Source organism: Bombina bombina, chromosome 4 (assembly GCF_027579735.1).
Source record: "Bombina bombina isolate aBomBom1 chromosome 4, aBomBom1.pri, whole genome shotgun sequence".
Classification (NCBI taxonomy): Eukaryota; Metazoa; Chordata; class Amphibia; order Anura; family Bombinatoridae; genus Bombina; species Bombina bombina.
In genome coordinates, this window is record NC_069502.1 from 700,808,545 (window position 1) to 700,833,688 (window position 25,144).

General features: G+C 38.4%; 1 protein-coding gene across 1 annotated transcript in view; it reads left to right on the forward strand.

Annotated features, from left to right (window-relative positions):
- NT5DC1 (5'-nucleotidase domain containing 1) overlaps positions 1–25,144 on the forward strand; it is a 729,055-nt gene that overhangs the window by 497,235 nt on the left and 206,676 nt on the right. The window contains exon 7 of the mRNA XM_053710879.1: positions 19,883–20,057. Coding sequence (XP_053566854.1) covers positions 19,883–20,057 — 175 coding nt within the window. The remainder of the gene's footprint in view (positions 1–19,882; positions 20,058–25,144) is intronic.

A 25,144-nucleotide genomic window follows, 5' to 3' on the forward strand; every position in this document is an offset into this window, starting at 1 on the left:
TGCAGTAGTACCTTACCTGGACGACATTCTGATTCAAGCGTCGTCCCTCCCTCGAGCAAAGGCTCACACGGACATCGTCCTGGCCTTTCTCAGATCGCACGGCTGGAAAGTGAACGTGGAAAAGAGTTCTCTATCCCCGTCAACAAGGGTTCCCTTCTTGGGAACAATTATAGACTCCTCAGAAATGAGGATTTTTCTAACAGAGGCCAGAAAGACAAAGCTCCTGGACTCTTGTCGAATACTTCATTCCGTTCCTCTTCCTTCCGTAGCTCAGTGCATGGAAGTGATCGGGTTGATGGTAGCGGCAATGGACATAGTTCCTTTTGCGCGCATTCATCTAAGACCGTTACAACTGTGCATGCTCAGTCAGTGGAATGGGGACTATACAGACTTGTCTCCAAAGATACAAGTAAATCAGAGGACCAGAGACTCACTCCGTTGGTGGCTGTCCCTGGACAACCTGTCACGAGGGATGACATTCCACAGACCAGAGTGGGTCATTGTCACGACCGACGCCAGTCTGATGGGCTGGGGCGCGGTCTGGGGATCCCTGAAAGCTCAGGGTCTTTGGTCTCGGGAAGAATCTCTTCTACCGATAAATATTCTGGAACTGAGAGCGATATTCAATGCTCTCAAGGCTTGGCCTCAGCTAGCGAGGACCAAGTTCATACGGTTTCAATCAGACAACATGACGACTGTTGCGTACATCAACCATCAGGGGGGAACAAGGAGTTCCCTAGCGATGGAAGAAGTGACCAAGATCATTCTATGGGCGGAGTCTCACTCCTGCCACCTGTCTGCTATCCACATCCCGGGAGTGGAAAATTGGGAAGCGGATTTTCTGAGTCGTCAGACATTACATCCGGGGGAGTGGGAACTCCATCCGGAAATCTTTGCCCAAGTCACTCAACTTTGGGGCATTCCAGACATGGATCTGATGGCCTCTCGTCAGAACTTCAAAGTTCCTTGCTACGGGTCCAGATCCAGGGATCCCAAGGCGGCTCTAGTGGATGCACTAGTAGCACCTTGGACCTTCAAACTAGCTTATGTGTTCCCGCCGTTTCCTCTCATCCCCAGGCTGGTAGCCAGGATCAATCAGGAGAGGGCGTCGGTGATTTTGATAGCTCCTGCGTGGCCACGCAGGACTTGGTATGCAGATCTGGTGAATATGTCATCGGCTCCACCTTGGAAGCTACCTTTGAGACGAGACCTTCTTGTTCAGGGTCCGTTCGAACATCCGAATCTGGTTTCACTCCAGCTGACTGCTTGGAGATTGAACGCTTGATTTTATCGAAGCGAGGTTTCTCAGATTCTGTTATCGATACTCTTGTTCAGGCCAGAAAGCCTGTAACTAGAAAGATTTACCACAAAATTTGGAAAAAATATATCTGTTGGTGTGAATCTAAAGGATTCCCTTGGGACAAGGTTAAGATTCCTAGGATTCTATCCTTCCTTCAAGAAGGATTGGAAAAAGGATTATCGGCAAGTTCCCTGAAGGGACAGATTTCTGCCTTGTCGGTGTTACTTCACAAAAAACTGGCAGCTGTGCCAGATGTTCAAGCCTTTGTTCAGGCTCTGGTTAGAATCAAGCCTGTTTACAAACCTTTGACTCCTCCTTGGAGTCTCAATTTAGTTCTTTCAGTTCTTCAGGGGGTTCCGTTTGAACCCTTACATTCCGTTGATATTAAGTTATTATCTTGGAAAGTTTTGTTTTTAGTTGCAATTTCTTCTGCTCGAAGAGTTTCAGAATTATCTGCTCTGCAGTGTTCTCCTCCTTATCTGGTGTTCCATGCAGATAAGGTGGTTTTACGTACTAAACCTGGTTTTCTTCCAAAAGTTGTTTCTAACAAAAACATTAACCAGGAGATTATCGTACCTTCTCTGTGTCCGAAACCAGTTTCAAAGAAGGAACGCTTGTTGCACAATTTGGATGTTGTTCGCGCTCTAAAATTCTATTTAGATGCTACAAAGGATTTTAGACAAACATCTTCCCTGTTTGTTGTTTATTCAGGTAAAAGGAGAGGTCAAAAAGCAACTTCTACCTCTCTCTCTTTTTGGATTAAAAGCATCATCAGATTGGCTTACGAGACTGCCGGACGGCAGCCTCCCGAAAGAATCACGGCTCATTCCACTAGGGCTGTGGCTTCCACATGGGCCTTCAAGAACGAGGCTTCTGTTGATCAGATATGTAGGGCAGCGACTTGGTCTTCACTGCACACTTTTACCAAATTTTACAAGTTTGATACTTTTGCTTCTTCTGAGGCTATTTTTGGGAGAAAGGTTTTGCAAGCCGTGGTGCCTTCCATTTAGGTGACCTGATTTGCTCCCTCCCTTCATCCGTGTCCTAAAGCTTTGGTATTGGTTCCCACAAGTAAGGATGACGCCGTGGACCGGACACACCTATGTTGGAGAAAACAGAATTTATGTTTACCTGATAAATTTCTTTCTCCAACGGTGTGTCCGGTCCACGGCCCGCCCTGGTTTTTTAATCAGGTCTGATAATTTATTTTCTTTAACTACAGTCACCACGGTACCATATGGTTTCTCCTATGCTATTATTCCTCCTTAACGTCGGTCGAATGACTGGGGTAGGCGGAGCCTAGGAGGGATCATGTGACCAGCTTTGCTGGGCTCTTTGCCATTTCCTGTTGGGGAAGAGAATATCCCACAAGTAAGGATGACGCCGTGGACCGGACACACCGTTGGAGAAAGAAATTTATCAGGTAAACATAAATTCTGTTTTTTTGTTTCTTTTTTCCAACCTGAGATTTTTTTTTTTCTCCCAGTGAGGGCCAAGATAACTAAAAATTAACAACAAAACTTAAAAGCATTTTCTATATCTTGGTGCATATCCCTGGGTAATGCTTACCAGGCTCTTCCCCTTTTCTGCGTCCATCTATTTTGGCAGGACATAACTAGCAGGAGGAGGCGGCTCTGCTAAAGTGGTTACCTTTATTCAAGTTACCAGGGAAGTGAGCAATTCTGTCCTTGCCCCTCTGGGGAGGGGTTCTCACTGGTAAGCATTACTCAGGTATATGTGCCAAGATATATAAATTTATTTTAATTTCTAAAGTTAATTTCTAGTTTTGGTGATTTAGACAGAACATACAGTTTTAAAAGGGTTTCCAATTTGCTTCAATTTTCAAATTTGCTTAGTCCCCATGGCATTCTTTGTTGAAGAGAAACCTAGGTAGGAGTTCTGCCATCTAGTGCTGTTGCATTTGGATAACATTCTTGCTAAACTGCTGCCATATAGTGCCCTGCTTTTCAACAAAAAAATACAAAGAGAACAAAGAAAACTTGATAATAGAAATAAATTAGAGAAGCGGATTTCGCAAGATTCAGAATGGCGTTTGTATAGTTATCAAGCACTGCTCTTTATGTGTAAGGATGAAGCTTTTGGAGAGAAATACATGTAAAGCACTGTGTATAGTTCTATAGCACTGTTGGAGGAAAACTTAATGCGAACAAGATTTTCTCATCTTCTCTACAATGCTATTGTGCCCTCTGGTGGTTTATTTATGCTACTAGATTATTAAAAGGATACTAACCCCACATGTTTTTCTTTCCTGATTCAGATAGAGCATGCAATTTTAATCAACTTTCTAATTTACTCCTATTATCAATTTTTCTTTGTTCTCATGTAATCTTGATTTGAAAAAGCAGTAATAAAAGGTTAGGAGCCGGCCCATTTTTAGTTCAGCACCTTGTTAGAGCTTGCTGATTGGTTTGCTACATTTAGCCACAAATCAGCAAGTGCTACCCAGGTGCTGAACAAAAAATGGTCCGGCTGTAAAGCTTACAGTACTGCTTTTTCAAATCAAGATAGCATGAGAACAAAGAAAAATTGACAAAAGGAGTAAATTAGAAAGGTGCTTAAAATCTCATGCTCTATCTGAATCATGAAAGAAAAAAAATGGGTTTAGTATCCCTTTAAGTTTGACAGAATTTTTCTGTGCCCTGAAAAACAGCAGATTCCTATTTTTATTATTATTTTGTTATGGTTCATTTATTAAGTAATGATCTGATCGATAGTGAATGAACAGGAGATGAGCAGTACGTGACACATATACTTAGTGATAAAGTACAGAAAAATATTAACAGACATCATTGAGAAGGACGATGTTTCAACAAGTGTGTTAATAGAAATGTGTAACTTTTGAAAAAAGACGTAAAGGTCCAATTGTATTATAGATAGATGGATAGATAGATAGAAATATAGATATTTTTTAACAACTAAGTCAAAAGTAGAATTTACAAAACATTGCAAATTGTTAACATTCAATTGCATTTGACATACAGTTTTAACTCAAGTCAAATTTAAACGTTTATGATTCAGAAAGAACACACAATTTAAAAAAAACTTTCATTGTCTATTTATTATGCATTTACTGAGTATTCTTTTCTCCTGTGTTTGGTAGTCCTTTAATAACAGAAATAAATTTTATTATCTGAAAATACCAGCTATGTATAAAAAAATGTAGTTCCTACGTACATATTTAATGAAAATCCATTAAAAAACATTTGGCTAGATTACGAGTTTTGCATTAGGGTTAAAAAGCAGCGTTGAGAGGTCCCAACGCTGCTTTTTTCCTAACGCTGGTATTACGAGCCTGGCAGGTACAGGTGTACCGCTCACTTTTTTTCCGCGACTGGAACATACCGCAAATCCACTTACGTAAATTGTGTATCCCATATTTTCAATGGGACTTGCATAATGCCGGTATTACGAGTGAGCAGTAGACCCTCTCCTGTCAAGACTCCTACCGCATTTAAAAGTCAGTAGTTAAGAGTTTTATGGGCTAACGCCGTAACATAAAACTCTTAACTAAAGGGCTAAAAAGTACACTAACACCCACAAATTACCTATTAACCCCTAAACCAAGCCCCCCCCCCCCCCCACATCGCAAACACTTAAATAAAATTTTTAACCTCTAATCTGCCGAACCGGACATCGCCGCCACTTTTATAAATATATTAACCCCTAAACCGCCGCACTCCGCCTCACAAACATTAGTTAAATTTGATTAACTCCTAATCTGCCGTCCCTAACATCGCCGACACCTACCTACATTTATTAACCCCTAATCTGTCGCCCCAAACGTCGCCGCAACTATATTAAATGTATTAACCCGTAAACCTAAGTCTAACCCTAACCCCCCCAACTTAAATATAATTTAAAATAATCTAAATAAAATAACTTTAATTAACTAAATTATTCCTATTTAAAACTAAATACTTACCTATAGAATAAACCCTAAGCTAGCTACAATATAACTAATAGTTACATTGTAGCTAGCTTAGGGTTTATTTTTATTTTACAGGCAACTTTGTATTTATTTTAACTAGGTACAATAGTTATTAAATAGTTATTAACTATTTAATAGCTACCTAGCTAAAATAAAGACAAATTTACCTGTAAAATAAAAATAAACCTAAGTTACAATTACACCTAACACTACACTATAATTACATTAATTCCCTAAACTAACTACAATTAAATACAATTATCTAAATTGCGAGGAGAATTTTTTTTTTTACAGAAAATAATAAAATAATTGCAATTTTTTAAAACTAATTACACCTAATCTAATCCCCCTAATAAAATAAAAAATCCCCCCAAAATAATAAAAATCCCTACCCTATACTAAATTACAAATAGCCCTTAAAAGGGCCTTTTGCAGGGCATTGCCCCCAAAGTAATCAGCTCTTTTACCTGTAAAAAAAAATACAATACCCCCCAACATTAAAACCTACCACCCACACACCCAACCCTACTCTAAAACCCACCCAATCCCCCCTTAATAAAACCTAACCCTAACCCCTTGAAAATCACCCTACCTTGAGACGTCTTCACCCAGCCGGGCAGAAGTGGTCCTCCAGATGGGCAGAAGTCTTCATCCTATCCGGGCAGAAGAGGTCCTCCAGACGGCCAGAAGTCTTCATCCAGACGGCATCTTCTATCTTCATCCAACCGGAGCAGAGCAGGTCCATCTTCAAGACATCCAATGCGGAGCATCCTCTTCCTTCTGACGACTAACACTAAATGATGGTACCTTTAAGTGACGTCATCCAAGATGGCGTCCCTTCAATTCCAATTGGCTGATAGCATTCTATCAGCCAATCGGAATTAAGGTAGAAAAAATCCTATTGGCTGATGCAATCAGCCAATAGGATTGAAGTTCAATCCTATTGGCTGATCCAATTCTATCAGCCAATCGTAATTGAAGGGACGCCATCTTGGATGACGTCACTTAAAGGTACCGTCATTTAGTGTTAGTCGTCAGAAGGAAGAGGATGTCTTGAAGATGGACCCACTCCGCTCCGGATGGATGAAGATAGAAGATGCCGCGCTGATGAAGACTTCTGGCCGTCTGGAGGACCTCTTCTGCCCGGATAGGATGAAGACTTCTGCCCATCTGGAGGACCACTTCTGCCCGGCTGGGTGAAGACGTCTCAAGGTAGGGTGATCTTCAAGGGGTTAGTGTGAGGTTTCTTTTGCATGATGTACCGAGTCCACGGATTCATCCTAACTTGTGGGATATTGTCCTTCCTGACAGGAAGTAGCAAAGAGAGCACCATAGCAGAGCTGTCTATATAGCTCCCCCCTTAACTTCCACCCCCCAGTCATTCTCTTTGCTGGCTCTAAGCAGGAAGAGTAAAGAGAAGAGGTGTTAAACTGTTAGTTTTATTTTATCTTCAATCAAGTGTTTGTTATTTTTAAATGGTACCAGTGTTGTAATATTTACTCTCAGGCAGGACATAGATGAAGATTTCTGCCTGGAGGATGATGATCTTAGCATTTGTAACTAAGGTCCACTGCTGTTCCCACAGAAGCTGAGGAGTACAGGAAAACTTCAGTGTGAGAAACAGTTTCTTGCTATACAGCAATGAGGTATGTTCAGTCATATTTTCTGCAGAGACTGTGTTAACTCAGAAAGGCTGGGAAGGGGAAGCAGTAATCCTAGTGTTATCAGAGGTTTTTACTAGCTTGCATAAAGGGTTAATTTTTTGTGGGCACTCAGTTTGTTATGTGAATTTGGGACAAACGTTTTTTTGTCTGGGAGTAACATTTTCTGTTTTATGGGACATTTGCTTGAGGGTTCTTTGGGGTTGTTTATAACCCACATGGCTTTCAGGCAGGCTTTGTTAGTTTTGTGTAGGCCCCAGCAACATCGAGTGAGGTGGGCGGGGCCTACATTTACAAGCAGCAAGCAACTTCTCCTGAGGTCCTGAGAGTCTTCTGAGGGACTAATTGAAGCTTTAAAACCCATATTATCGCTTCCTAAGGGCAGGTAGGGCCACAGCAGAGCTGTGGCAAGGTGCTTTAGGGGGTTTTAACCGGTTTTAGACATATTTCAATCCGGTTTTTTCATTTGGGGATTTATTGCTTATTAACTTGTGGTGCAATCCTTCTAAAGCTTAGTGGGTACACTGTTAACATTTCAGAAAAATTGAAGCAATTTTAACCTATTTTGCAGTTTGTGTATGCCTTTTTTTTCTCTTAAAGGCACAGTACCGTTTTTGCAAATTGTGTTTTTTTCATTAAATAAAGTGTTTTCCAAGCTTGCTTGCTTTATTACTAGTCTGTTAAACATGTCTGACACTGAGGAAACTCATTGTTCAATTTGTTTAGAAGCCATTGTGGAACACCCTCTTAGAATGTGTCCCACTTGTACTGATATGTCTATAAATTGCAAACAGCATATTTTGACTTATAAAAGTTTGGCATTAGATGATTCTCAGACAGAAGGAAATCAGGTTTTGCCATCTAGTTCTCCCCAAGTGTCACAACCAGTAACGCCCGCACAAGCGATGCCAAGCACTTCTAGTGCGTCTAATTCTTTCACCTTGCAAGATAGGGCCAAATCTAATTTCTCTGCAACTGACTGCTTGGAGATTGAACGCTTGATTCTATCAAAGCAGGGTTTCTCTGAGTCAGTCATAAATACCTTGATTCAGGCTCGAAAGCATGTTACCAGGAAAATTTATCATAAGATATGACGTAAATATCTTTTTTGGTGCGAATCCAAAGGCTTCTCCTGGAGTAAAATCAGGATTCCTAGGATTTTGTCTTTTCTCAAAGAGGGATTGGAGAAGGGATTATCAGCTAGTTCCCTAAAGGGACAGATATCTGCTCTGTCTATTTTGTTGCACAAGCGTCTGGCAGATGTTCCAGACGTTCAGGCTTTTTGTTAGGCTTTAGTTAGAATTAAGCCTGTGTTTAAACCTATTGCTCCGCCATGGAGTCTAAATTTAGTTCTTAGAGTTCTTCAGGGGTTCCGTTTGAACCCATGCATTCCATAGATATTAAGCTTTTATCTTAGAAAGTTTTGTTCCTAGTTGCTATCTCTTCAGCTCGAAGAGTTTCTGAACTATCTGCATTACTCTCCTTATCTTGTGTTCCATGCTGATAAGGTGGTTTTGCATACCAAGCCTGGGTTCCTACCTAAGGTTGTTACTAACAGGAATATCAATCAAGAAATTGTTGTTCCTTCTCTGTGTCCTAATCCTTCTTGTAAGAAGGAACGTCTGTTGCACAACTTGGACGTGGTTCGTGCTTTGAAATTTTATTTGCAGGCAACCAAAGATTTTCGTCAAACATCTTCTTTGTTTGTTGTCTATTCTGGAAAGCGTAGGGGTCAAAAGGCTACGGCGACTTCTCTTTCCTTTTGGCTGAAAAGCATCATCCATTTGGCTTATGAGACTGCTGGACAGCAGCCTCCTGAAAGGATTACAGCTCATTCTACTAGAGCGGTAGCTTCCACATGGGCTTTTAAAAATGATGCTTCTGTTGAACAGATTTGTAAGGCTGTGACTTGGTCGTCGCTTCATACCTTTTCAAAATTTTACAAATTTGATACTTTTGCTTCTTCGGAGGCTATTTTTGGGAGAAAGGTTTTGCAAGCAGTGGTGCCTTCCGTTTAGGTTCCTGTTTTGTCCCTCCCTTCATCCGTGTCCTAAAGCTTTGTTATTAGTATCCCACAAGTTAGGATGAATCCGTGGACTCTGTACATCATGCAAAAGAAAACAAAATGTATGCTTACCTGATAAATTTCTTTCTTTTGCGATGTACCGAGTCCACGGCCCGCCCTGTCTATTCAAGACAATGTAAACTTCAGTCACCTCTGCACCTTATAGTTTCTCCTTTTCTTCCTTGGCCTTCGGTCGAATGACTGGGGGGTGGAGTTAAGATGGGAGCTATATAGACAGCTCTGCTGTGGTGCTCTCTTTGCTACTTCCTGTCAGAAAGGACAATATCCCACAAGTTAGGATGAATCCGTGGACTCGGTACATAAATTTTGTTTTTATTAAGGGGGGATTGGGTGGGTTTTAGAGTAGGGTTGGGTGTGTGGGTGGTGGGTTTTAATGTTGGGGGGGGTATTGTATTTTTTTTTACAGGTAAAAGCTGATTACTTTGGGACAATGCCCCACAAAAGGCCCTTTTAAGGGCTATTTGTAATTTAGTATAGGGTAGGGATTTTTATTATTTTGGGGGGATTTTTTATTTTATTCGGGGGATTAGATTAGGTGTAATTAGTTTTAAAAAATTGTAATTATTTTATTATTTTCTGTAATTTAGTGTTTGTTTTTTTCGTAATTTAGATAATTGTATTTAATTGTATTTAATTGTAGTTACTTTAGGGAATTAATTTAATTATAGTGTAGGGCTTATTTTTATTTTACAGGTAAATTTGTCTTTATTTTAGCTAGGTAGCTATTTAATAGTTAATAACTATTTAATAACTATTGTACCTAGTTAAAATAAACACAAAGTTGCCTGTAAAATAAAAATAAACCCTAAGCTAGCTACAATGTAACTATTAGTTATATTGTAGCTATCTTACGCCTAGATTTGGAGTTTGGCGTTAGCCGTCAAAACCAGCGTTAGAGGCTCCTAACGCTGTTTTTTTACCGCCCGCTGGTATTTGGAGTCAGTCAGGAAAGGGTCTAACGCTCACTTTGCAGCCGCGACTTTTCCATACCGCAGATCCCCCTACGCCATTTGCGTATCCTATCTTTTCAATGGGATCTTTCTAACGCCGGTATTTAGAGTCGTGGCTGAAGTGAGCGTTAGAAATCTAACGACAAAACTCCAGCCGCAGAAAAAAACCAGGAGTTGGGAGCTTTTTGGGCTAACGCCGGTTCATAAAGCTCTTAACTACTGTGCTCTACAGTACACTAACACCCATAAACTACCTATGTACCCCTAAACCGAGGTCCCCCCACATCGCCGCCACTATAATAATTTTTTTAACCCCTAATCTGCCGACCGCACACCGCCGCCACCTACGTTATACTTATGTACCCCTAATCTGCTGCCCCTAACACCGCTGACCCCTATATTATATTTATTAACCCCTAATCTGCCGCCCCCAACGTCGCCACCACCTACCTACAATTATTAACCCCTAATCTGCCGACCGCACAGCGCCGCCACCTACGTTATCCTTATGTACCCCTAATCTGCTGCCCCTAACACCGTCGACCCCTATATTATATTTATTAACCCCTAATCTGCCCCCCACAACGTCGCCACCAGCTACCTACAATAATTAACCCCTAATCTGCCGACCGCACCTCACCGCTACTCTAATAAATGTATTAACCCCTAAAGCTAAGTCTAACCCTAACACTAACACCCCCCTAAGTTAAATATAATTTAAATCTAACGAAAAAAATTAACTCTTATTAAATAAATTATTCCTATTTAAAGATAAATACTTACCTGTAAAATAAACCCTAATATAGCTACAATATAACGAATAATTATATTGTAGCTATTTTAGGATTTATATTTATTTTACAGGCAACTTTGTAATTATTTTAACCAGGTACAATAGCTATTAAATAGTTAATAACTATTTAATAGCTACCTATTTAAAATAATTACAAAATTACCTTTAAAATAAATCCTAACCTAATTTACAATTAAACCTAACACTACACTATCAATAAATTAATTAAATAAATAACCTACAATTATCTACATTTAAACCTAACACTACACTATCAATAAATTAATTAAATACAATTAAATAAACTAACTAAAGTACAAAAAATAAAAAAAGAACTAAGTTACAAAAAATAAAAAAATATTTTCAAATATAAGAAAAATATTACAACAATTTTAAACTAATTACACCTACTCTAAGCCCCCTAATAAAATAACAAAGCCCCCCAAAATAAAAAAATGCCCTACCCTATTCTAAATTAAAAAAGTTCAAAGCTCTTTTACCTTACCAGCCCTGAAAAGGGCTATTTGCGGGGCATGCCCCAAAGAATTCAGCTCTTTTGCCTGTAAAAAAAACACAATACCCCCCCCCCAACATTACAACCCACCACCCACATACCCCTAATCTAACCCAAACCCCCCTTAAATAAACCTAACACTAAGCCCCTGAAGATCTTCCTACCTTATCTTCACCACGCCGGGTTCACCGATCGGTCCACCGAAGTCTTGATCCAAGCCTCCGAAGTCTTGATCCAAGCCCAAGCGGGGGCTGAAGAGTGACGTCCATCCTCCGGCTGAAGTCTTGATCCAAGCGGCAAATGAAGAAGTCCATCTTCGGGAAGAAATCTTCATCCTATCCGGGCAGAAGAGTAGATCCGGACCGGCAAACATCTTCATCCAAGCCGCATCTTCTATGTTGTTCCATCCGATGACGAGCGGCTGATCTTGAAGACCTCTGGCGCGGATCCATCCTCTTCGTTCGACGTCCAACTGAAGAATGAAGGTTCCTTTAAGGGACGTCATCCAAGATGGCATCCCTCGAATTGGATCAGCCAATCAGATTGAGCTCGCATTCTATTGGCTGTTCCGATCAGCCAATAGAATGCGAGCTCAATCTGATTGGCTGATCCAATCAGCCAATCGGATTGAACTTGAATCTGATTGGCTGATTCCATCAGCCAATCAGAATTTTCCTACCTTAATTCCGATTGGCTGATAGAATCCTATCAGCCAATCGGAATTCGAGGCACGCCATCTTGGATGACGTCCCTTAAAGGAACCTTCATTCTTCAGTTGGACGTCGAACGAAGAGGATGGATCCGCGCCAGAGGTCTTCAAGATCAGCCGCTCTTCATCGGATGGAACAACATAGAAGATGCGGCTTGGATGAAGATGTTTGCCGGTCCGGATCTACTCTTCTGCCCGGATAGGATGAAGATTTCTTCCCGAAGATGGACTTCTTCATTTGCCGCTTGGATCAAGACTTCAGCCGGAGGATGGACGTCACTCTTCAGCCCCCGCTTGGGCTTGGATCAAGACTTCGGAGGCTTGGATCAAGACTTCGGTGGACCGATCGGTGAACCCGGCATGGTGAAGATAAGGTAGGACGATCTTCAGGGGCTTAGTGTTAGGTTTATTTAAGGGGGGTTTGGGTTAGATTAGGGGTATGTGGGTGGTGGGTTGTAATGTTGGGGGGGGTATTGTGTTTTTTTTACAGGCAAAAGAGCTGAATTCTTTGGGGCATGCCCCGCAAATGGCCCTTTTCAGGGCTGGTAAGGTAAAAGAGCTTTGAACTTTTTTAATTTAGAATAGGGTAGGGCATTTTTTTATTTTGGGGGGCTTTGTTATTTTATTAGGGGGCTTAGAGTAGGTGTAATTAGTTTAAAATTGTTGTAATATTTTTCTTGTTTGTAAATCTTTTTTTATTTTTTGTAACTTAGTTCTTTTTTATTTTTTGTACTTTAGTTAGTTTATTTAATTGTATTTATTTGTAGGTATTGTATTTAATTAGTTTATTGATAGTGTAGTGTTAGGTTTAACTGTAGATAATTGTAGGTATTTTATTTAATTAATTTATTGATAGTGTAGTGTTAGGTTTAATTGTAACTTAGGTTAGGATTTATTTTACAGGTAATTTTGTAATTATTTTAACTAGGTAGCTATTAAATAGTTATTAACTATTTAATAGCTATTGTACCTGGTTAAAATAATTACAAAGTTGCCTGTAAAATAAATATAAATCCTAAAATAGCTACAATATAATTATTCGTTATATTGTAGCTATATTAGGGTTTATTTTACAGGTAAGTATTTATCTTTAAAAAGGAATAATTTATTTAATAAGAGTTAATTTTTTTCATTAGATTTAAATTATATTTAATTTAGGGGGTTAGTGTTAGGGTTAGACTTAGCTTTAGGGGTTAATACATTTATTAGAGTAGCGGTGAGGTGGGGTCGGCAGATTAGGGGTTAATTATTGTAGGTAGCTGGCGGCGACGTTGTGGGGGGCAGATTAGGGGTTAATAAATATAATATAGGGGTCGGCGGTGTTAGGGGCAGCAGATTAGGGGTAAATAAGGATAACGTAGGTGGCGGTGCTGTGCGGTCGGCAGATTAGGGGTTAATAATTGTAGGTAGGTGGAGGCGACGTTGTGGGGGGCAGATTAGGGGTTAATAAATATAATATAGGGGTCGGCAGTGTTAGGGGCAGCAGATTAGGGGTACATAGCTATAATGTAGGTTGCGGCGGTGTACGGAGCGGCAGATTAGGGGTTAATAATAATATGCAGGGGTCAGCGATAGCGGGTGCAGCAGATTAGGGGTTAATAAGTGTAAGGTTAGGAGTGTTTAGACTCGGGGTACATGTTAGGGTGTTAGGTGCAGACGTAGGAAGTGTTTCCCCATAGGAAACAATGGGGCCGCGTTAGGAGCTGAACGCTGCTTTTTTGCAGGTGTTAGGGTTTTTTTCAGCTCAAACTGTCCCATTGTTTTCTAATGTAGGGTTCGGCGATGTTGGGGCAGCAGATTAGGGGTTCATAAGTATAATGTAGCTGGCGGTGGTGTCCGGAGCGGCAGATCAAGGGTTAATAATATAAAGCAGGTGACGGCGATGTCGGGGGCTTCAGATTAGGGGTTAATAAGTGTAAGATTAGGGGTGTTTAGACTTGGGGTTCATGTTAGGGTGTTAGGTGTAGACATAACAAGTATTTCCCCATAGGAATCAATGGGGCTGCGTTAGGAGCTGAACGCTGCTTTTTTGCAGGTGTTAGGTTTTTTTTCAGCCGAATTTGCCCCATTGATTCCTATGGGGAAATCGTGCACAAGCACGTTTATCCAGCTTACCGCTACCGTAAGCAGCGCTGGTATTGAGGTGAAATGTGGAGCAAAATTTTGCTCTCCGCTCACTTTTCTGCGACTAACGCCGGGTTTGTAATAACCCGTAATACCAGCGTTGTCTGTAGGTGAGCGGTGAGCTGAAACTGCTCGTTAGCCCCGTAAGCCTTACCGACAAAAACTCATAATCTATCTGAATATTTGGTCATTAATCCAAATCTGAATTTCATTGCCAAAGATTACTGTTCTTGAGTAAATGTTATTCATCACATAATGCCTATCATTATGATAACTAAAAGCATTTCATCACCTTGCTATGAAATAGGTGTATATGACCAAAAACAGATAGCTGGATGATAGTCACTAGTGCACTAACTGAAATATTTTGCTTAAACCAAGTCTTATCAGCCTTAGCATGCCAATATGTTCCCTAAAAGTGATTTGAACATGTAGATTTTTTTAAATGATACAACCATGGCACAATCCTAGAAGAAAACCTTTCAAATATAATTTTTCTTGGAACCAAAGAGACCTATGGGAAGACATGTAACATTGTTTGTTCAGGCCAGGGAAGTGTGTATTAAAGAAATACTTGGAATAAAGAGTGGTAATACACATTTTCCACCTACCTAATGAAAAAGAGTGGCTTTGTAGCCTTGCTACAAAGAATAAAATGGTGATCAAGCAGTACCGGTTTATCTCCTTGTCTTTATTTGGTAGGCACTAAGTGCAACCTATTTCACTATATATTACGATTCCTGGCCTCCTCCTCCAAGCACCATGAGCAACATAATCGTAGCACAGCTGTATCACTTAAAGATTAGATCTGCCTCTGATTTGTCCAAGGATTATTCTAAACTATTTTCCTGCCTGTAGAACAACATAAAATATAGTGTTCTGTTTTTGGACAATTTATGACTCTTTGAGCAAGGCACTCCACCCCCATACAAGAACTAGGGAAAAGAAAAACTTAACCTTTATTAAGTCTAAGTAAAAATAGCAAGTATCTCTGCTAATCCAAGGAACAACCACTACTATATCATCTGTGGAAATATCCCCCTGTTTCCTGGCTGATAAACTGCAGACGTCGGCTTCAGGTGCCAGGGATATTCCACTCTGTACAAAAATAATATTCACAAACGCGTTTCGGCCTATGACCTGGCCTTTTTCAATGCTGAATTATTTTAGAAAAATTACAAGCCGAGTACCTGGATGAGCCGCTTTAAAAACTCTAAGTCTGGGATAACCAACTAATCCAGATGCATCACGTCATATTGTCACACCCCTTTGTACCATTCCGGATTCCCGATTGCACAAGTTGTGGGTATATGCCGTAGATGATTCCTGATAGGTTCATATCATCGCTTAGCAACCTTGTAGCTATGTACCCATTGTTTACTTGCGGTCCTATGTTATACCACTCCTTGCAATCCCTAACCTTATAATATGTCATATGAGGGTTTGTGTATGATCTGTTATTTTCCCATGGGTCTTATACGAGAGGAATTCTTGTTTACATAACACACTGTGATTATACAACTTACAGCGTGTACATTAAGTTGAGCGTATATGAATAATAGTGATAATGGTATAACCTCAGTGATCGTATTTATACCCTCCATAGTTACCACCTTATTAAGCCAGGCTCTAGAGTTGCAGGTGCTAATTTTTACAGAACACCTGATTAAACTCTTTCAGTTGATTATGGTCATAATTTTAAAAATGGAATTTGATAAGTGCCAATATGCATCTATCACTGGGCATTCCACACATAATGTACTAATTCTGCCTTTCTTTATATTAGAGCTTTTATAGCATATAAACAAGGCAGTCTTGCTTAAAGGGACAATCTAGTCAAAAATAAACTTTCATGATTCAGGTAGGACATGCCATTTTAAACAACCTTCCAATTTACTTTTATCATCAATTTTGCTTTGCTCTCTTGGTATTCTTAACTGAAAGCTAAACCTAGGTAGGCTCATATGCTAATTTCTTATCTGAATGCATTTTGATTTTTTTTCACAACTAGAGGGCGTTAGTTCATGTGTGCCATATAGATAACATTGTGCTCACGCTCGTGGTTTAACCTAGGAGCCAACACTGAGGTAAAAAGTATATTAATATAACTGTGTTGGTTATGCAAAACCAGGGGATGGGTAATAAAGGGATAATCTATCTTCTTAAATTATAAATATTCTGGAGTTGACTGTCCCTTTAAATGCATTTCCAACCTGAGAGGGAATAAATGAGGATTGGATGTAAGTTTACAATTAAATAAAATAGAACAAGAAGGGAAGACCAAATTAAGAATTTGTTTCTGGGGGAGAATACCAAGAGCGGTGTTCAAAGAACACCAAATAAATATGCTGTCTGATTTAGAGATGAGTACCAGAGACGGAAGGTGATCTTTCACCACTTCATTAATTTCTTTTTATTGTTTTACTTGCATTTTGAACAGAGATTGTATTCTTGGATTATCTTAACTCTCGGACATACTAGTGACTCCTGCAAAATGGTTCTTCCGGGATTCACCGTTTTCCAAATACAATTGATAGTAGATGTTCAGTTCCTCTTCCTCTTTTGTTTGAAAGAGTAAAGTTTTAAGCATAAGCACTTTAAATAGTGTGACAAACAATAGTGTACTCTAGTAACACTATTAATATCTACCAGTGCTGTGTAAGTTGCTGTATACAAATTAAAAACCTAATTTGCATCTTTACCCAAAAACATGTTGCTCTGTACATTATCATTGTTGTTGTAGTGCTGTCTATAATGCATGTGCACAATAAGACCACAAGATGGAGCTTTCAGCTTGGACATTCCTTGCTGCACTTTTTCAATACAGGGTAGGTTTCTAAAATCCCAAAACTATAAACAATAAAAAAATTTAATCAGTGCATACATAGTAGCCTAATAATAAAGAAAACTTATTATTTTGAAAATATAAAATAAAAAAGTGAGATATCACAATATTTTAGAAAAAACTTATCTAATGATAACAGAAAAACACCATTTAAGTCTATAGGGATTTTTGTACATAAATCATTTGATATATTTTTTTAAAGGATTGTGATCTGTCCCCATATTTGTTTGTAACCAACATTAGGTATTGTTTAACATTATTTATTTAAAATAAGGCATGGTTAATAATTTTATAGTGTAGACCAATCATGTAATATAGAATAAATACAAAAATTAAGTTTTAATATGGCCAGAAGTTCCAGATTTAAGTGAATCAATTTCAGTGTCATAATTAAATAATAACCTTGTTATATAACTAAGCGCTAGATTACAAGCACTAATTTATCATGCGCCTGCAATAAGTGGCTAGTTATTGCTACCGTGAGATCACGGTAGCAATTAACGCTTATAAAATTAACCAGAGATCAGATCTCTGGTTAATTTTATAAATGTCCACCAAATGCCCCCCAAATCAAGTGTACTATATTTTATTAAAAAATAAAGATAGTAGCATCTTTATTTTTTTACTAAAATAACTGCAAAAAGCATTATATGGGGTAAAAAGGGGCGTCTGTGGGGTGTTAGAAAAAAAACACAGCACTAAAATGTGACTTTACATTGCGGTTTATGGGAACTGTGTGTTCCCAGTAAATATATATGTATATGCTTATATATATATATATATATATATTTATATGTTAATATGTGTATATACACATATTAACACATAAATATATATGTATATAGTCCTATATGTAAAAACTGCTGCACTACTTAGCCCCTTCCCTTTGCTAGTTCTCTTTTAGGCTATGGAAGCGCGCTCTCATGAGCGCAGTGCTTCCTAGCAATGCTCGCATTCGCATTGCGCCCAACTTGTAATACCAGTGCACATTAGCGTGCACTGGTGTTACTCAGTGGAGCGCAAATATCGCTTTCACGCAAGCAATATTTAGCGCTCCACTTGTAATCTAGCCCTATATATGGTAATTATTATGGATATTATTTTCCCAGCAATGGCGATAACCAAACTTCTCTCTCTTGCAGCACTCTACACACATAACTTCCTATACACATTTTGCCTTATAGGTTTCCTGTTAGAAAACAAGTCCTTGTCGCACCAGACATTCACCCCAAAACAAACAGGGTGCAGTGTAAAAACATCATAAAAATATTGAGTATATCCACTCATTGGAATAAATTATAGAACAAAATTAGGGCCATACCCCTTGCTCAGACAAATACTACAATACTATGAATACAAATCAAACGTCTAAAATGAAAATACTCCAATTCCAATCAAGCAAAAATGTTTGATTTGTACTTACATCAAATTAGTCTGTGAAAAAGGCACAAATGTATCTTATTCCAAATTTTAAATTAGCACTTTTTAACATTTTGGAACTTAAACAATGCCTTTCTCAAACCAACATGATGTAAGTACAAATCAAATATTTTTAATTGGTAGGAAAGCAATTGGACCACTGAACTCACTTGAGGAAACAGCACCATATAGACCAATATTTTTGACTACAAGTACCACAATCTTCTGCTGCCAAATTATGGTACTGAGCATGTCTTAAAGGGACAGCCTACTCAAATTTGTTTATTGTATAAAAAGTTAGATAATCCCTTTATTACTCATTCCCCAGTTTTACATAATCAACACACTTATATTAATACACTTTTTACCTCTGTGATTACCTTGTATCTAAGCCACTGCGGACTGCCCCCTTATCTCAGTTCTTTTGACAGATTTGCATTTTAGACAACCAGTGCTGACACACATGAACTATCTGAATCATGAAAATTTTATTTTGACCATACTGTCCCTTTAACATTATAACAAGAACATGTTAGACAATAAAAACCATCTCTATACCAAATATCATAATGATGAGTTCACCAGTTTTTTGCTGTAGGTTTGGCTAATTTTTCAAGCAGTATTTTCAGTCAGAGTGGTTGGCTACAAAACAGCCAAATGTCAAATAAATTTGTTTACGCAATCCAAGTTATAAGCACCAGGAAAATAAAAAATAAAAAAGTAACATTCAACAGTCCAGCAAAAGTATACTACAGCTCTACATATTTTACAACACACAGCATCTCTGTTTAAAAGTATCATCCAATAATATAATAGTATCATTTAAAACCTAGTACACATATCTGTTTTGAAAACACATTCCTGCATTCAACACACGTATACAAACTGTTCATACACACCAAAACTGATATATTTTTAAATTAACGCGAAACATTAAAGGAATGGTCTAGTCAAAATTAAACTTTCATGATTCAGATATAGCATGCAATTTTAATTAACTTTCTAATTTACCCCTATTATAATTTTTCTTCGTTCTGTTGGTATCTTTTTTAAAAAAAAGCAGGAATGCAAGCATAGGAGTCGGCCCATTTTTGGTTCAGCACCTGGGTAGCACTTTCTGATTGGTGTCTAAATGTAACCACCAATCAGCAAGCTCTACCCAGTTGCTGAACCAAAAATGGGCCAGCTCCTATGCTCGCATTCTTGCTTTTTTGAATAAAATTAGCAAGAGAATGAAGAAAAATTGATAATAGGAGTGAATTAGAAAGTTGCTTAAAATTGCCTGCTCTATATGAATCATGGAAGTTTAATTTGACTAGACTATTCCTTTAAACATTGTTATTATAAATGTGTTTTTAAAGAAGCAGAAAGTGACTTTCTATCTCAAATGTACTTTAGAAATAACAAGTAATTGTATAAAGTCCAAATAATATTAAATTGGACTGCATAGTGTTTACAATTTCTTTGAATAATACAGATGTTTATCTTCAGATAATCATTTATGAATAATTTTGATATATTTCTTTTTTCAGAAAACTGTGGAACATATTTTCCAACTGTGAAAAAGGATCCAAGTAAATATTTAAAGCCTTGTCCTGATTCTCTGAAAAACTGGTTAAAGAGTCTTAAGAATGCTGGAAAGGTTCTATTATTAATTACTAGTTCCCACAGTGACTACTGTCGACTGCTCTGTGAGCACATACTGGGGTGAGTATACACAGTTTTGTGGAGTTTTATGTTTTGGTGCATAATTACATTTCTGTTTTCATATATAAATACATAAGATGTTCAATTAGCTAAAATTTTCAAATTGAATCGAAGACAAAAATCTTATTTAGTAATTTGGTCCACAGTTATGTTTTACCCAATTATGATTCTGGAGGGCAGCCATTTTAGTTATTTTACTCACATTTAAATGAGCTATATATTTCTTTAATTTAGGTCAAATGAACATTACTCTCAACATACAAATAATTTTAGAAGACCTGATTCGAAAGGGCAGAAGATCTCTGGTGTAGTAGCCAATAACATTACAAACTGTTAGTTGAAGAAACTAAACAAAGAAAAGATACTATATAAGCACTCAAAAAAAGACCCTTAGATAAATTGGAGTTTGGAAAAAAGTCGCACAGGTTAAAATATAAATCTTTATTAGAACGTGTTCTTGTTGTAAGCGTGTGGTTCATATCATGAGTAAATGAAAAAAAATACTCATGATATGAACCACACGCTTACAACAATCGGATTGATTTAATTTATTTACAAATCCAACAAGTAAATTTACTTAGCTATATCACTAGGACTGCAGCTGCTAGAATATTATAATCTCGCCAGCGTGTCTACACTGATGTTAAAGGGAAACTAAACCCAAAAAATTTCTGTCATGATTGAGATAGAGAAAACAATTTTAAACAACATTCCAATTTACTTCTATTATCTAATGTGCTTCATTCTTTAGATATCCTTTTTAGAAGAAATAGCAATGCACATGGGTGAGCCAATCATACACGGCATCTGTGTGCAGCCACCAATCAGCAGCTACTAAGCCTATCTAGATATGCTTTTCAGCAAAGGATAACAGGAAAATGAAGCAAATTAGATAATAGAAATAAATTAGAAGGTTGTTTAAAAATGCAAGCTCTTTCTAAATTATGAAAGAAAAAATGTGGGTTTCATGTCCCTTTAACCCTATGGGGGGTAGTTATCAAGCCGTCAACCTCAAATACTCTGGAATTCCGCAGCGTATTTGTGGCGAGGCTGATTCGCCTTAGTTATCAAAGGCTAAAGACCGGCAAAAGTAGAATTTTGTGACGTAAACTTCGATCCGCCGGACTCCGTCCGACACAGATCGATTCTTACGTCACTCCAGATGTTCCGCACACAAGTGCGGCACAATCTCACTACTTTTGCTAGTTATCAAAAAACTAGCAGGTACGCTCGGCACTTTTACGGCCCAGCGTACCTGGTTTTCAATCCGCCAGCCTGGAGGCGGCGGATCCCATAGGAATCAATGGGAGTCTGACCATAGCGAAAGTACAAGTTCGCTGCTGCCAGACATCCCATTCATTCCTATGGGAGCTGTCTGCACCTAACACCCTAACATGTACCCCGAGCCTAAACACCTCTAATCTGTCCCCCCTACACCGCCGCAACTAAATAAAGTTATTACCCCCTAAACCACCGCTCCCAGAGCCCACCGACACTATAATAAATATGTTAACTTCTAAACCGCCGCTCCCGGAGCCCACCGCAAGCTACTCTATACATATTAACCCCTAAACCGCCGCTCCCGGAGCCCACCGCCAACTACATTATACCTAGTAACCCCTATCCTGCCCCCCCTATACCGCCGCCCTCTATAATAAATTTATTAACCCCTATCCTGCCAGTCCCGCACCTCGCCGCAACTAAATAAATAGTTTAACCCCTAAACCGCCGCTCCCGGACCCCCGCAACCTATATTAAATTTATTAACCCCTATCCTGCCCCCCTACACCGTCGCCACCTATAATAAATTTATTAACCCCTATCCTGCCCCCTTCTACACCGTCGCCACCTATAATAAATTTATTTACCCCTATCCTGCCCCCCACTACACCGCCGCCACTGTAATAAAATTATTAACCCCTAAACCCAAGTCTAACACTAACCCTAACACCCCCTAACTTAAATATTAATTAAATAAACCTAAATCATATTTCTATTATGGACTAAATGAATCCTATTTAAAACTAAATACTTGCCTTTAAAATAAACCCTAATATAGCTACACTATAAAAAATAATTATATTGTAGCTATTTTAGGATTTATTTGTATTTTACAGGCACCTTTCAATTTATTTTAACTAGGTACAATAGCTATTAAATAGTTAATTAAGGTAGGAAAAATCTGATTGGCTGATGGAATCAGCCAATCAGATTCAAGTTCAATCCGATTGGCTGATCCAATCAGCCAATCAGATTGAGCTCGCATTCTATTGGCTGTTCCGATCAGCCAATAGAATGCGAGCTCAATCTGATTGGCTGATTCCATCAGCCAATCAGATTTTTCCTACCTTAATTCCGATTGGCTGATAGAATCCTATCAGCCAATCGGAATTGAAGGGACGCCATCTTGGATGACGTCCCTTAAAGGAGCCTTCATTCGTCGGTAGTTCGTCGGGAAAGAAGGATGTTCCGCATCGGCGGGATGAAGATTCAAGACCCGGCTTCGAAGATGACCTCGCCCGGATAGAAGACTTCTTCAGCGCCTCTTGGAAGATGACCTCGCCCGGATAGAAGACTTCTTCAGCGCCTCTTGGAAGATGACCTCGCCCGGATGGAAGATTTCTTCAGCGCCCCTTGGAGGATAACTTCTGCCGGTCCAGATGTCCTCTTCAGTTCCATCAGTGGCTCGGCTGAGTGAAGACAACTAAAGGTAGGATGATCTTCAGGGGATTAGTGTTAGGGCTGGTAAGGTAAAAGAGCTTTGAACTTTTTTAATGTAGAATAGGGTAGGGCATTTTTTTATTTTGGGGGGTTTGTTATTTTATTAGGGGGCTTAGATTAGGTGTAAGTAGCTTAAAATTGTTGTAATATGTTTTTAAATGTTTGTAACTTATGTTTTTTATTTTTTGTAACTTAGCTTTTTTTATTTTTTGTACTTTAGTTAGTTTATGTAATTGTATTTAATTGTAGTTATTTGTAGGTAGTTTATTTAATTTATTTAATGATAGTGTAGTGTTAGGTTTAATTGTAACTTAGGTTAGGATTTATTTTACAGGTAATTTTGTATTTCTTTTAGCTAGGTAGTTATTAAATAATTAATAACTATTTAATAACTATTCTAACTAGCTAAAATAAATACAAAGTTACCTGTAAAATAAATATAAATCCTAAGATAGCTACAATGTAATTATTAATTATATTGTAGCTATATTAGGGTTTATTTTACAGGTAAGTATTTAGTTTTAAATAGGAATAATTTATTAAAGTATAGTGTAGTGTTAGGTGTAATTGTAACTTAGGTTAGTTTTTATATTACAGGTAAATTTCTCTTTATTTTAGCTAGGTAAGCTATTAAATAGTTAATAACTATTTAATAGCTATTGTACCTAGTTAAAATAAATTGAAAGGTGCCTGTAAAATAAAAATAAATCCTAAGATAGCTACAATATAATTATTATTTATATTGTAGCTATATTAGGGTTTATTTTAAAGGTAAGTATTTAGTTTTAAATAGGATTAACTTAGTTAATAATATAAATATTATTTAGATTTATTTAATTAATATTTAAGTTAGGGGGGTGTTAGGGTTAGTGTTAGACTTAGGTTTAGGGGTTAATAATTTTATTACAGTGGCGGCGGTGTAGTGGGGGGCAGGATAGGGGTTAATAAATTTAATATAGGTTGCGGCCGGTTCAGGGAGCGGCGGTTTAGGGGTTAAACTATTTTTTTATTTGCGGCGAGGTGCAGGATCAGCAGGATAGGGGTTAATAACTTTATGATAGAGGGCGACGGTATAGGGGGGGCAGGATAGGGGTTACTAGGTATAATGTAGGTGGCAGCGGTGTCCGGGAGCGGCGGTTTAGGGGTTAATACATTTATAAGACTTGCGGCGGGGTCTAGGAGCGGCGGTTTAGGGGTTAATACATTTATAAGAGTTGCGGCAGGTTCTAGGAGCGGCGGTTTAGGGGTAAGTAACTTTATTTAGTTGCGGGGGGCTCCGGGGGCGCCGGTATAGGGGGTAGAACAGTGCAGTTTAGTGTGAGTGCTTAGTGACAGGCTAGCAAGAAAGCTGTCAAACAGCCGAAGAGCAGCGAGATCGGATGAGTGATAACTCTCACAGTCCACTGCTCATTGCCCCGCAGCTTTTTGACAGCTTTTTTTGATAACTTAGGCGTATTTTTTCAGGTCCGCGGCGAAGGTAGGCGAGCTTAGGCGGGCGTATTGGGCCGGCGAAGTCAGAAAAGTTGACTGCTTGATAACTACCCCCCTATGTGTTTATAACAAACATATTTTTATGACAGGGGTTAATTTTCAATACCGCAGCAGCCATTATTCTACTAAACTAACAATCCTTATAGTGAATTTGCCAATGTTGAGGTTTAAGCTTATCATATATTTATATGAACATGCTAATTTAATGTGATCAATTTAATATATTTACAAGCACAGCAAGTAAATTCACTAAGAACAATCACTAGTATGTCAGCTGCTCGAATATCATAATCTCACCAGCGTGTCTATCCTTGTGTTAACCCTATGTGTGTACAACCAACAACATTTTTTTGATAGGGGTTCATTTCCGATACCGAAGCAGACACTATCTAACCCAATTTATAATCTTTATAGTGAATTTGCTAATATATATTGAAATACATAATAGCACAAACCTACATAAGGTTTTTATAAGTGCACCAATACAATAAGCTAATTCTGTGTTTTCTGTTACTGATGTAACCTTATTAATTTACCACTCTGGACCTTTTTACTATACCTGTATATTGGTTTTCTTTTTTAGGCTATATAGCCCATATACATTGCTGCCCCAACAATAGTGAACCTCATTATTATTCCAGTGTTCTTGTTTTTGATAACCAGTTTTTTTTTAACTGGAATTTCGGCCAGCATTTTAGTTTTAATATACCCAGTTTTTAAACACGTCCTCAAAGATTTATATTTTAACCTGTGTGACTTTTTTCCTAACTCCAATTTATCTAAGTGTCTTTTTTTGAGTGCTTATATAGTATCTTTTCTTTGTTTAGTTTCTTCAACTAACAGATTTGTAATGTAGTGTTTCTGATACTTAGCAC